The sequence below is a fragment of the Mercenaria mercenaria genome, chromosome 1 (genome assembly GCF_021730395.1).
Source record: "Mercenaria mercenaria strain notata chromosome 1, MADL_Memer_1, whole genome shotgun sequence".
NCBI classification, from domain to species: Eukaryota; Metazoa; Mollusca; class Bivalvia; order Venerida; family Veneridae; genus Mercenaria; species Mercenaria mercenaria.
Genome location: NC_069361.1, coordinates 77337284 through 77351135, shown reverse-complemented (window position 1 = coordinate 77351135; position 13852 = coordinate 77337284). Strand labels below are relative to the sequence as shown.

The following is a 13852-nucleotide window of genomic DNA, read 5'->3' as shown; positions in this document are numbered from 1 at the left end:
CTGGTGGACGAAATCTTTGAAGTTACAGAGCAGCTTATCCGACTCCTTTCCCTGAAAACATGTTAAATATGTACATATATTGTTAGATTATTATTAGGCCATACCAAATTGATTTGTCGTTCGTCGGAACTACCGCATCAATGATTTCATTCCCGAGAAAAAGAAAAGAAAAATTCACCCGCCCGCACGTACATAAAAATCGCCGAAAAAAATTTTTTTTTTCTGATTACGCGGTCCGGAATGATAACGGTAAACAGGTTTTATCGCTGTTTTAATGCGTCAAAGTGATATTGGTCGGAATCCATGCGTTCGTAATACATGTAGCTGATGACACAAACTCAAAAAGTCAGGAATTATGGTGTTGTTCATCATTTGTTTTAAACCTGGAGTGTCTGTGCTAGTGTCACACATGACCTTCGATGTGCCGGTAGGTAATGAAGTATGCACGTTCTACGATTGTTCAAATTATACAGTGAAAAGAACAAAGCCCGACTTGTAGACGTGCACGGCCACGGGGATTCAAATTGAAAATATTTGGATTAAACATAGAAATATTGTTCAGATAAAGTTTTCAAACCATTTGTTATCAGTGTGTTTAGTTAAATATTTTAGATCTAGAGCCAAAGCCAGTGCTTTCTTGAAAAAAAAAGTTTGTTCACAGATCCTGACTGATCCATCACATTAATTGTCTCGGGCCCAAATCGTTTTGAACGTAACTTCTTTAGTACGGCAGTCAGATATTCTATCAAAATGCATATATTCATTTTTAAAAAATGTTTAGCTTTTCAAATAAGTTGTGTAGATATAAAAAAATAATTTCTGTCGTATTGTAACCCCAATTTTCCCAGTTTGTATATTAATTGGCTGTGAATTGATTGAAAGAAAGAATCTGAAAAACAGACCTTCCCAACTCAAAATTTCTTGGTCAATCAAAGCACAACAAATAACACTTTTAAAGAGTGGCCATATTGGGATCATTTTTTGTCCGTCTGTTATCATTTTTGACTGAAATGAACCTCTACCACAAAAACTTAAGCTAAGCTTATATCTGTTAAGAAATTATTCCAATGGATTCGAGCAATGTCGGAGCATTTGTGTGCCCAACTCCGTTTGGTCTCATTGGTCAAGTGATTTATTACTTTCCCCTCACCTCTACCGTTTGGAGTTTCACTAGGGGCACAAAGTTGCTCATGTGTCGAAGCCATCTTACTGGGTTTCAGAAGATATGTTATTCCACTTGGGTGCCTGTTTTGTCTTAAATATTCCTCATCCTCTGCCGTTAAATGGGCACGCCTTCAGATTAATGTAGAACAATCAAAATTAAAAATAAGACACTCGTCCCTCAGTAATTATAAATACAAAATAAAAACAAAGAGATTCAGTGAGTTTTAGCAAGAATTTATTTGCAAAACCATTCATGTAATCTTTAAAACATACAGAAAAGCTATCTACTGTCTTAGTCACACTGTAAATGTTTAAGTTCTGTGTTATTCTTAAAGAAATGTTAACTTCATGTATAATCATAACTGCAAAAAAAAAAAAATACCCGCTCGCTCCATGTAAAAGCAACCCGCCTCTGAAAAAATCAAAATTGAGAAAAAAAAAATCGCTCGCTCGCTCCTATTTTTTTTGAAAATTTTCCGAAGAACTACTAATCAATTTGGTATGGCCTAAAGTATGAAAGTACAAAATGTCGACTAAAATCGTCTGGACCGAACAATTTAAGTGTTTGATCACAACCTACAGTTCAAGGAACGAGACAGAACACAAAATATCGCGTAAAATAATGAAAACGCCCGAAAATATTGGCGAATATTAATGAGTGCCAGTTTATTTGTTTCAGGCTTAACCATTGATCAAGTAATAATAACAGTACTAACACAGGCGTAGGCGCAGAGGGATGTGCCCCCCCCCCCCCCCCAAAAAAAAAAACTACCCAGAGTGTGGGAGGGAGGGGCAGCATACGGTTTGATCCCTCTCCCCCACAACTTCAGACCCCAAAAGCTCTTTTCTCAGAAACAGTAGATAATAGGCCCGGATCCAGGGCCAGACCGACGGGGTTAGTGTCCCTCCCCCACCCTGTTGGCTGAGAAACGATTTGCACGAGCTCCCAGTTGGCTGAGAAGCGACCTATACCCATCAGAGTTGCACCCAACTATTTTGGCAAAGGTATATAATATTTTCTCAAAATTTAGACCCCAAAATGCACCAGAGGCCAGTATTTCATACCTATATTTCAAATTTTCAAGGGAGAGAAATGCACTAGATTCTAGAGCCCAGCATTTCATACCTGTGTTTTAAAATTTTCAAGGGGGAGAGTCCACTGACCCCCCTGAAATGAGGGGTGTCCTCCAGTACCTCAAAATTTAGACAATAAGTGCACCAGAGGCCACCATTTCATATACCTGTATATATAAAATCTTTCAGGGGGTAGACCCCAACACGAACAGAGGTCTCTCTCATGTACCTGCGCCCTCTCGGCCGGTGATGCCTTTGTTCTAAACTTGTGCCCCCCCACCCCTACCCCAGTCAAATATTTCTGGAACCGGGCCTCGATAGAGTGTTCTGCTTTTGGTTGTCCGAAAATTTGTAACAGGTTAGCTGTTGCTAACCCGCCCTCAACTTTGACATCGCACCTTCGCCAATGATTTACTCTATGTATCATCTTTTTCCTATGATACGATCAAGCCCGGCTCCAGAAATATTTGACTGGGCGGGCACCAGTCTAGAACGAAGATGCCACTGCCGAGGCGCATAGCGCCGAGAGTGGTTAGGTACGGGAGTGGGGACTTCTGCACATGTTTGTGTTTGTGGGGGGGGGGGGGGGGGGGAAGGGGATGTTTCCCCACTGGAAATTTTTGAAATACAGGTATGAAATGGTGGCCTCAGGGGCATTTACTGGATACTCCCTTCGTTTAAGGGGGATCAGTAGGCTCTCCTCTTAGAAATTTTTGAAATACAGGCTCTGGTGCATTTTAGGTCTAAATTTTTACTAATGGAGGAGTTACTTCCATCTTGATGGGAATGGGGGTAAGGGGGCTCTCCCCCTGGATAATTTTGAAATATAGGTATGAAATGGTGGCCTCTACTGCGTTTCTTGGTCTAAATTTTGAGAGAATATTATTCCTTTGCCAAAATAGTTGGGTGATAAGTATAGGTCACTTCCCAGCCAACTGGGGGCGGGGGTTGGGGGGGGGGACGAGACTTTTCGGTCGGGGGTTGGGGGGGGGGGGCACGAGACCCTTCGGTCCGGCCCTGATGAAATATTATATGCTATGACTTCCCACTAAATATTACATGATGTACTACATATAGTTAAGTGAATAATACGGATCAAATAAAAACTTCTATTATCTCCCTTTATACGTATTTTATATATTTTTTTTTAAATATTTTTCATGTTTACCTTTAAAAAATCATTTTTTTTTTCAAATTATTGCATAAATTATTATTTAAATGTAATATTAATGAGAAAAAGCCTATATATTACAATAAATAAAACTCTGTGTGGTGCATTTTCACTTCTGATATATATACTGTTTTCAGTCCTCTGAACATAAAAAGGGCCTTTGACGTAATGTCACTTAGTGTCTTCACGGACATTGGGCGGAATCACCAGCAAGAGATTTCGGAGGCATAATTTCTGTAAATTGTGGCAGCTGGTGCTCACTTTGGCCTGGCGCCCTAAATAATTATTAGAATAGCAAGAGTCAAAAGCGCAGTACATGTGTAAAGCAAGTTTCATTCTTGCAAATTGTATGAAAATAGATCTATACTTCTTTTGCGAAACCCGAAACATGACCTTTGTCACATGCGCACGCGGAGCTCGTGTTGAAAATAATATAATAACTTATTGACATAAGATTTTTTCGCAAGATATTCTATTTAGATATACTGTATATAAATATAAATAGCCAAAAATATTGTACAGAAGGTAGTAAATTTTGAAATAATGCAGAACATGTACATTCTTCTTACATTTTTACCTGTATGTAACTTTTATTTCCACTTTATCATTTTTGAGTGTCATATATACATTCTATGCCAAACTTGGTGTAAATAAACCCACAACGTGTTGAAAAATTTCACCCAAACTCTGGCCGAGTACAACTTCAAAGTCGATAACAAACCCCTGAACGTTTAGCGCTCCCAAGTTGGCGTTTTCCAAAAATCTAAAAAAAAACAAAAAAACACAAACATTTGTTGAAGCATTGTTACGCCACCAGACCAGTAAACATTCAATCAAGTCGCCGAAAGTATACTAGGCAAACTGCGATACTGAAAATCTTGTGTGACGTCAACACGTCAACGTTTTCAATCACGTCAGTTATGCGGAAAAATCAGCTGAAACCTCTTATAATGTAGATAACGTTGTCACGACTTTTATGGATATTCGGAATTTCATAAATGTATTATGCCAGTACATGCAATATGAAAGTAAATTGCCAGACTAGAGTTGACGTAAGGCGTTTCGTTCAGTATATACACCAATATATACAAGTATCCTTGATAAAGATTGACAGTATGCACGAGTTAAAAAGAGAGAAAAAAGTCCCCGTTAATACTTCTGGTTCTTTAAGGTTCTTTAAGTAAACAGAGTTCGTCAAAAAGCTCCCGGCCCTTCTTTCCTCGTCAATGTCAAATGCAACACACACAGTTATAATAAACTTAATATCTTATACATTGTATCTTGAATTCAAATATTCCGAAATCCGAATACTTTGTTTTCGTTACTCAAATTAATACCGAACTTCTGTTAAAATGTCATATTAATAAAATATTTCGTCCAGTTGGTACATGTATCTTTTATTCTAAAAGATATTTTATGATCGTGTTCTCCTTCACCTCCCCTGATCTTCGTGTTTGATATTGCGAACGTTCTTCCTCCTCCATCGATGTCCATCATGGACCATGTGCTCCTCTTTCAGCGGATTAATGACCTCCCCAGGTCTCCATCTTTGAGCGAGAGAATGATCCTCTACCTCCACCTCCCCGGACCTCCGTCTTTGAGTGGACGAATGATCCTCTACCTCCACCTCCCCAGGTCTCCGTCTTTGAGCGGGAGAATGATCCTCTACTTCCACCTTCCCAGGTCTCCGTCTTTGAGCGGGCGAATGATCCTCTACCTCCATCTCCCCGGACCTCCGTCTTTGAGCGGGCGAATGATCCTCTACATCCACCTCCCCAGGTCTCTGTTTTTGAGCGGGAGAATGATCCTCTAACTCCACCTCCCCAGGTCTCCGTCTTTGAGCGGGCGAATGATCCTCTACATCCACCTCCCCAGGTCTCCGACTTTGAGCGGGATAATGATCCTCTAACTCCACCTCCCCAGGTCTCCGTCTTTGAGCGGGCGAATGATCCTCTACCTCCACCTCCCCAGGTCTCCGTCTTTGAGCGGGAGAATGATCCTCTGCCTCCACCTCCAGATTTCCGTCTTTGAGCGGGAGAATGATTCTCTACCTGAACCTTCCCAGATCTTCGTCTTTGAGCGGGCGAATGATCCTCCACCTCAACCTTCCCAGATTCCCGTTTTGACCGGGTGTATGGTCGTCTACCTCTACCTCCCAAGAACTCCGTCATTGAGCGGGTAAATGATTCTCTCCACCTCCCCGGATCTCTGTCTTAGCGGGATAGCGAAATCTCCACCTCCCAGAGCTCAGTGTTTCAGCGGTTAATTGATACTCCACCCCCGCCTCCAGCGATCTCCATGTGCTTTTCTACAGCAAACTCCCCAGATCTCCATCTTTGAGCGGGCGACTTATCCGCTATATCCACCTCACCAGTTCTCCATCTCCTTTCCAGGCGTATTTTAAACAGCAGTTGTATATACAAGCCGCTCGATAATGTGACATAATGGCACATACCTACATGTGTAAAAGCCGATTCCATTTTGAGAGGTGAGGGCGAAAATGGTCAAGTGCAGATATTTGAAATAAAGAGGCAGACAGATTTCTTTCGGTTTCATCCACGGTTAGCTTGATGATCAGTTCCAGGAAAAGGTTACACAGCAGTACCGTCTGTTCGACTGAATTTAATAGAAAAAGATTACCCAAAAGTCGAAGCAAAATCGTTAGATCATATGCGCTTTGTGATTTTTCGATGAGACTTTTAGTTAGCACGTAGGTCTTTTGGCTGTTTGAATGCGTGCAAGAAAGAATGAGAGCAATATCCTAGTTAAATTTATTAACTTTCTAATAAATACATTATTGCAGAAACGGAGCACAGCGAAGAGGAAACAATAACTTAATTCATTAAAATGTCGATAAATGATCTATAATCTATTATAACTTACCAAATTTACAACCGACCCCTTTATTTCGGATTTTCTCTCTCCCTCTACCCCAACCATCCCCCCCCCCCCCCCCCCCCCCCACCCCTAATCTTCGTGTTTAAACGGGAGGATGCTCCTCAGCCTCCGCATCCCCGGTCTCCGTATTTTCAGAGGGCTAATGCTCCTCTATGCCCAGGTATTTTCTCAACCCTCCGGACAGCGCGGATAAGCAATGTATCGTATCTAATGTTGCCTATTCCCTGTTGTTCCTCGGATTGGGAAAACTCTATCTCTTTCCTTGCGGAAAAAAGGTAAACGCGTGCACTGTGATGTCCAGATTATAATGTAAAACTAGGCGCAACGACCTATTTTGTAACTGAAAAAAATATTCATCTGACGAAGCACTGCTTGTCACACTATTTCGCGACAACGATATGATCTGCCAATATCGGGCCGATAACATTTTGATGTTGGCCAAATATCGTTTGCCAATGTCGGACCGATGTCATTATGGTGTTGGCCCGATATCGTCTGCCGACATCATTCCTATTTGCAGCCGATATCGGGCCGTTATAGACAACGACGTCGGTTTGATATCGGGCCGATATAGAATGCTGGCTGGGTTAGGTCCTTATTATTTATAATCTAAAGATGGGATAAAAGTAACATTATTGTGGCGGGCTACGTACAAACAGATAAAAATTTGCATTTTAATTGTTGTTATGATCATTTAGAAGTAGTGTTCGTTGTAGACGAGTCACTATTACGTCCAAATTTGAAAAACGTTATTCCGGATTTGGGTTTAACATTTAATCATAATTTAAAAATATCACAACATGACTTGTATGGGGATCGATCGATGTTATTTACAAACTTCGTTAGAATCATGGTAATCCGACACCAGTATAATAATAAATAATCTTATCACCGATCAGCGCGAGATATCACTTATTAGAGCAAGACTAACACCCCTCAATGTGAGACTATTACCCTTATGTACAAGACTATTGTACCTACTTCTCTCTCTCTCTCTCTCTCTCTCTCTCTCTCTCTGTGCGTGTGCGTGCGTGTGTGTGCGCGTGTGCGTGTGTGTGCGTTCGTGCGTGTGTGTGTGTGTGTGTGTGTGTGTGTTCGGGTTTAACGCCTTTTTCAACAATTTTTCAGTCATATAAACGACGTTGTCTACTTGTAGAAGTGAGCACAATGCCCAACTTCATAGTGCTGCCTCACTGGAATATCACGCCGTAGACACGTGACATGATACCCCACCCAGTCACATTATACTGACACCGGGCTGACCAGTCCTAGTACTACCCTCTTAATGCTGAGCGCCAAGCGAGGAAGCTACTAGTACCACTTCTGTAATCATAATACTATATATATATATATGTATGTACTTCCACAGTATACATGGCGACTATTTTTTCAAAAGGTAAGGTACTACTTAAGGTATAATCAAAGTACTGAAAGTATAGAAAGGCTGGCTACCACAAAACACTGGATGAAAACTGTGCGGGAAAGATGTTTGCAAAATTTTAGATATTATGGCTTTTCCATATCAAAGTAAGGCGAGAAGAGGGCACTGTTGTGATGAATCATATTGATTAACTTGAGAAGGTAGTGTAAGGATATTAAAGACTATAGATGGTGAAAAAACACATTGTGTTTGCTCCATTTGGGATAACATAATTAAGCCTAAAAATTCTTTGTTTCCGGTAACATGCTCAAAAAATTTAGGGTAGGTAGGTCGGATTTTATTTATGTCAAAAATGAATACAAATAAGGGGGTTATGCCTTTAGAGCATCAGTAAGTTCATTTCTTACATCACTGACCATGTTTAAAGCATAAAAAGTGAAGTTATGCAATTTTTTGTTAAAAAAGTTGAAAAAAATTTTCTCCAAGGCCATTCAACATTTAGGGTTGGGCCAGAAATTTAGGGTAGGTCGGGATACCCGAAACAAACATTTTTACGCCTTAGTGAGAAAAACGGCACATAATTCTCACTTGGGAGTCTTAAAGACGAAAGATTAATTTCTAACAAAAAAGTCAGGTTCCGAGAACGCAAACCAATCAAACAGCAACCCCGTAACAGTGTGTGTATTGATTTGTACACATAAACACATCTTGAAAATATAAACGAAGTAAAAATCATAGACAAAAAAACGAGGGCAAAATGAACAATAAAAGGAACACAAGCGGACATCGGCTTGTAAATGTCAGTTGCAAACACGTCACAGGTTAATTTAAACTGGTTTATGCTACGTTTGTAACCTTATCATTGGCCCCACCATGGTTTCAAAGTTAACACTAAAAAGCCAACCTGAAAGCCGTTACTATTCTTTTTTCTCAACGAACAAATTATCAGAAATTAAGTCAGGTCCCTGTGACCTTTACCTCTGAGCCACTGACCCCAGAATCGACAGAGATATTTCTCTAGTAGTACATAGCCAGAATATTAGTTTGAAAGTTGTGGCTGTTGTACTTTATGACTTATTAGAGTCCGAAACCATTTTGAGTTTCCAGGTCACTGTGGCCTGAGTTACTGACCACCACCCCCATCCCGCTAAAAGAACATGATTAGGTACAATCCTCAAGTGAACTTAGTCATTCTGTAAAGTCTGAAAGCTGTAGCAACTGTGCTTTGAGACTTAGGGTCCGGAACGAGAAAAAAACCAAACAGAAATGAAACTGTTAAAGGCCCGACGTGCACGCCGTCCGTTCTTTTCCAGAACGAACATATAAAAACTATGACTGGAATACTTCATGATAAATACACCGACTGATTTGGGTTTAAAGGCGCACCAAACACAGTACAGGGTATATAGCACCAAACAAGACCATACGTTTTAGTCGTTATTTCACTATCATCGAAACATAAGTAGTATCTTTCGAACATGCAAGAGTAAGATAGTGGTTCAAATTCTTGTGCTGGGAAAAAAACAAATCCTCAAGATGATACTACAATGTAATGATTACAAGGGAATGAAGTATTGCCCCTACTGGAAGACAACTAATTTTCACTACTGCAGTATAACATAATGACCTGATATCAAACAATATTGTTTTATATATACATGTTACAACACAACATTTGGATTAAAATTGCAAATACAAAAATCTACAGTAGTTAATTGCTTATAACATCTATAAATATACAAAAAGTGTTTAATTTCAATTTTGAAACTGGTGGGAAAATATGTGTAAAATATAAGATATCATCATATTAAAGGAAGGGAATTATTCTGAAAATAGTACACCAGTAAACTTGGGCCCGTATTAAACATGGAAAAGATAAATGTTGACTTTCGACCTTCAGTTGTGACCTTGACCTTTGAGCTAGGGGTCTGGGTATTGCACATGACACATTGTCTCACTCATTATGGGGAAGATTTCAAGTGGTACTAAAATTCTTAAAAAACTTTTGAGTTTTGACCTCTGACTGTGACCTTGACCTTTGAGTTAGACTTAATGATGTTGCGTAAGACATGCTATCTCATTATAGGAAAAACTTGTGCCAAGTAATACTAAAATCCTTTAGTAGATGACAGTTTTTGACCATACAGAAAAAAAACAATTAAGCTGTGACCTCCAAGAGTGACCTTAATCTTTGAGCTACGGGTCTGGGTCTTGCGCATGACATGCCGTCTTATTATGGGGTTCCAAGTAATATTTAAATCCCTTTCAGGATTTTCAAGTTACAGACAGGACAGGAAAAAACCCTGTTGGCCTTTGACCTCAAGTGTGACCTTGACATCTGAACTAAGGGTCCGGACTTTGCGCATGACATGTCGTCTTATCAAGTAGAATATTTGTACCAATTAATATTTAAATCCTATTTTTTCAAGACAAAGTAATAGACTGGTCAGTTATCAAGAGCTTCACAGGAGACGGCGCACTCGACTCTTTCGATGCTGGGTACAGGAAGACGGAGTTGTCAAGTATCGGAGAGTGTTTAATGACTCCAATGTGCATGAAGATATTTGACAGCAGTTTAAGTGTGTGTCAAAAGAATTAATTAATAACAGAGATCTATAGAGATAAAGTTTGTCAAAGCATTAAAAAAGTATAAAAGGTATATAACTCATGGAAAATGTCTACAAGAGTAATATGTCATATCATGTGACTAATCATGTATAATAACTATTTTCAGTTTGAATCAAACATATTCAGTAATACCTGAGATAGAGCAATTTTAAGTTTATCAAAACTTGAACCTGAACTTCTAAGAAAAAGTGGACATAACTCATAACATATTCCTTGTGTCATATGGTGTGGATGATGATGTTGAACAACCACTTTAAGCTTGAATCAAATCCATTTAGTAACAACAGAGATATGGATAAAAGGCATAAAAGATAAACTATAATTTTAAGTAAATAGGGGGGATAATTCATAAAATATTGGTGCAAGTGTTATGGTCTTTGTGTCATATGATGTTCAGGATGATGTGGAACAATTATTTTTAGTTTGAATCAAATCCATTTTGTAATAATAGAGTGAAAGTGCATCAAAACTTCAACCTGAAATTTTAAGTTTAAAGGAACATAATATTGTTGTCAGAATTATGGCCATTTTGTCAAATGATGTTGTTGATGATGTGAAACAATTATTTACAGTTTTAATCAAATCCACTTCGTAAAAACTGAGATAGAGTGAAAGTGCACCAAAACTTTAACCTGAAAATTCTTAGTAAAAAGGAGGATAATTCATGAAATATTGGTGTAAGACCTATGGCCTATGTGTCATATGATGTGCGTGATGATGTGTAACAACTGTTTTAAGTTTGAATGAAATCGTATTTGTAATAACAGAGATATAGTGAAAATGGATCAAAATTAACCTAAAATTCTAAGTAAAAAGGAGATATAATTCATAAAAATTCAGGCCAGAGTTATATACCTTGTGTCATATGATGTGCGTGATGAAGTTGAACAACTATTTTAAGTTTAAATTAATAACTGAGATAGAGAGAAAGTGCACTAAAACTTTAACATGGAATTCTGAGTAAAATGGGGTAGATTTATCAAATATTGATGCGGGAGTTATAAAATGACTAGGAATTTTACGTGTTCGTTGGGGTTAAATTTCGTGGATTGATTCAACCACGAAATCCACAAAAATTAGTCCTCCACGAACATTTATGATTTCACCGTAAAATTCCTAGTCATTTTGTGGTCAGAAGTTGAAATCCACGAATTTACATCCCCATGAAATTGCCGTTTTGACCAAAACCACGAAATTTCATGCCCACGAAATTAAATGATTTCACAGTATATAATGAGTTTTATCAGGCGTGATTGGTATCTACGTAGCTCTTAGACAATACTTAAATTAAAAATTACAATCACTTTATGCGATATTAACGAAATAAAAAAAGAAAATCCAGGTCATCCGGAACAGCAAATATTGGTGTTTCGAATTTTGAACGCCTAGTTTTTGGCGACTTCCGTTTGGGCGTACAGAGAGTCTATACACTGATAGATACAGGGGTGGTATAGTACGTCCGCAACACTTCATGATGCGGTTTTTTTCTGTAAAAACACCTCGATTCGGTAAGTAAACTTGCAATTATTACATTGATAACGAATACATATGAAAATGACATATATAGACATATAAGTACTCGCATACGTGTAATTGACGTTTGCATTTCTCAAGAAAGCCTTTCGTTTAAGAGAACATTCGTGCACAATGCACTTCATGGAAATACTTCCCCATCCACCAGACCATATTATATCGCATAAAAAGAGGCATTGACGAGTGTTCGGTTATGGAAAACAGAGGTCAGTGATACTTTGATTAGTAATCGGAATCTGAACTTCCCAAAAAATCAGTATAGATCTACTAAAATTTCGCCTTCCCGGTTCACCGGCAGCTGAATCACACTGGCCATAGCTTTATCAGATCAAGTGGTTCCAACGTTGTTTGAGCGGTGAATTTTACGCCGATCAGATGGAGAAATATGGCTGATACTACAAATTTCCGGAATTATAAGTATGATTTAAAGGAATTTCTACCCGTTAAATAACGAATCAAATGAAAACGATGGGTGCACCTGGAGCGCAAATGTGTCTATATTTCAGCACATGTGTCTATTTAGCTGAGATTTGTGCCGTTTATTCAAACACTTCTGTACAATCCGGCGGGGGAAGGAAATTTTTGACAGTTTTTGACAATATCGCCTCAAATATAGTGTTTATCGGGAGCAAGTAACTGTTAAAACACTTTTTATGTAAAGGACTACCTCTTAAAACAAAGCGTGTGTATTTTTATAGAATTACTCAGGGTTGTTTCTGAACAATCGGCCGAAAACCTAATGCAACGCCGTCTCGAGTGGGTCGCTATTCAACGCAATCAAGTGGATACCGTTCTGTGTCTTACTTGCGAAGTCTTATCCGTCTTAAAAACAGTCATTATTTTCAAAGCCTAACAATGAATAAATTAATTTGGAGAGTTTTATATCATCATAATGATCCCGCCATTTCTAATATATTGTACTTTTATGGTTTTATGCTCGCTAAACATTTAACATATTTTTGTGGACATTGTCAAAAAACATCAACACATAAACATAAAGCAATGATGAACATCGAACAATATCATTAAGTAAATAATAGTAATAATAAAAACAAGAACCAGCTCACGGATATCTATCTCCTCCACGAATGGTACTGAACTGCATACCAAAAGCGGGTTGGCTCTTTCAATCAGTATAGTTACAGTTGGTTACTTTTAGTCCCTAAAAACCAATACATTGCGGTTTCATTACTGATTTGTTGTGCATTTAAGCTGTTCATACAAAATAAATAAAGTTTGGTCCATGATAAAAGTATTGATCAGTTGCTTTTATATATTTTCATTCATATTCCTGGTGGAACGTTCATTTATTTTCAGAGAGATAAATCACAGAGACCGTTAAAATTGGCCAGGGAAAAGGCAAGATTTTATTTGTCCTCCATAAAACAGAAACGATGTAATAAAACTCTATGGTCGCCGTTTAAAAATGAAAATACAAATGAAATACAGACACCAATGAAAAATGTTTTGTTGGAGACAGTTAAATAGTACAACTGTAACACGTCTCTCTTAGTATTGCTAGTCCGTTTATTTTCTTTCATTGGTGTCTGTATTTCATTTGTACATTTATACATTGATACCACACCCATTAAAATCCGTTCAGTTTAGCTGTGTCTATCGCTCGCTAAACATTGCCTACTCGTGTATACTAATACAAAAATGTTGGAAGAAGGTCAGCGTACGCCGTTGAAATACGGTCCTATATTAAGAATCGTTGTATTCTTGGCATAGGGTGTAAAGACATTTTTGATGAAATATGTTCTGTTTATGGGCATAATGAAATATCTTTTTCGACAGTTATTCGTTGGTAGAAATTCAAATGTGGATTAGTTTCAACAGATATACACCACATGGCCGTCGGCCGAAAACAGCAACGTCTGCCAAGATGGTTGCTAGAGTGAAAGAAATAGTTGCTACTGATGCAAGATACACCGCTAGGCAAATAGCTAGTATGGTTGGCATCTCATAAGAGCAGCTCATACAATTCTGAAACGTAATTTGAA

At 38.4% G+C, this 13852-nt stretch overlaps 1 protein-coding gene and 1 non-coding gene across 2 annotated transcripts; one reads left to right on the top strand and one right to left on the bottom strand.

Moving 5' to 3' along the window:
- The first annotated feature begins 3558 nt into the window (after positions 1 to 3558).
- On the top strand, positions 3559 to 3687 carry LOC123545844 (U11 spliceosomal RNA). Its single transcript, XR_006685464.1, has one exon. It is a non-coding gene; the product is annotated as a U11 spliceosomal RNA (small nuclear RNA).
- A 1245-nt stretch (positions 3688 to 4932) lies between these two features.
- Positions 4933 to 5580, bottom strand: LOC123564996 (keratin, type I cytoskeletal 9-like). Its single transcript, XM_045358975.2, has one exon. The coding sequence runs from the start codon at positions 5578 to 5580 to the stop codon at positions 4933 to 4935; it is 648 nt and encodes a 215-aa protein (XP_045214910.2).
- Between the last annotated feature and the right edge of the window lie 8272 nt (positions 5581 to 13852).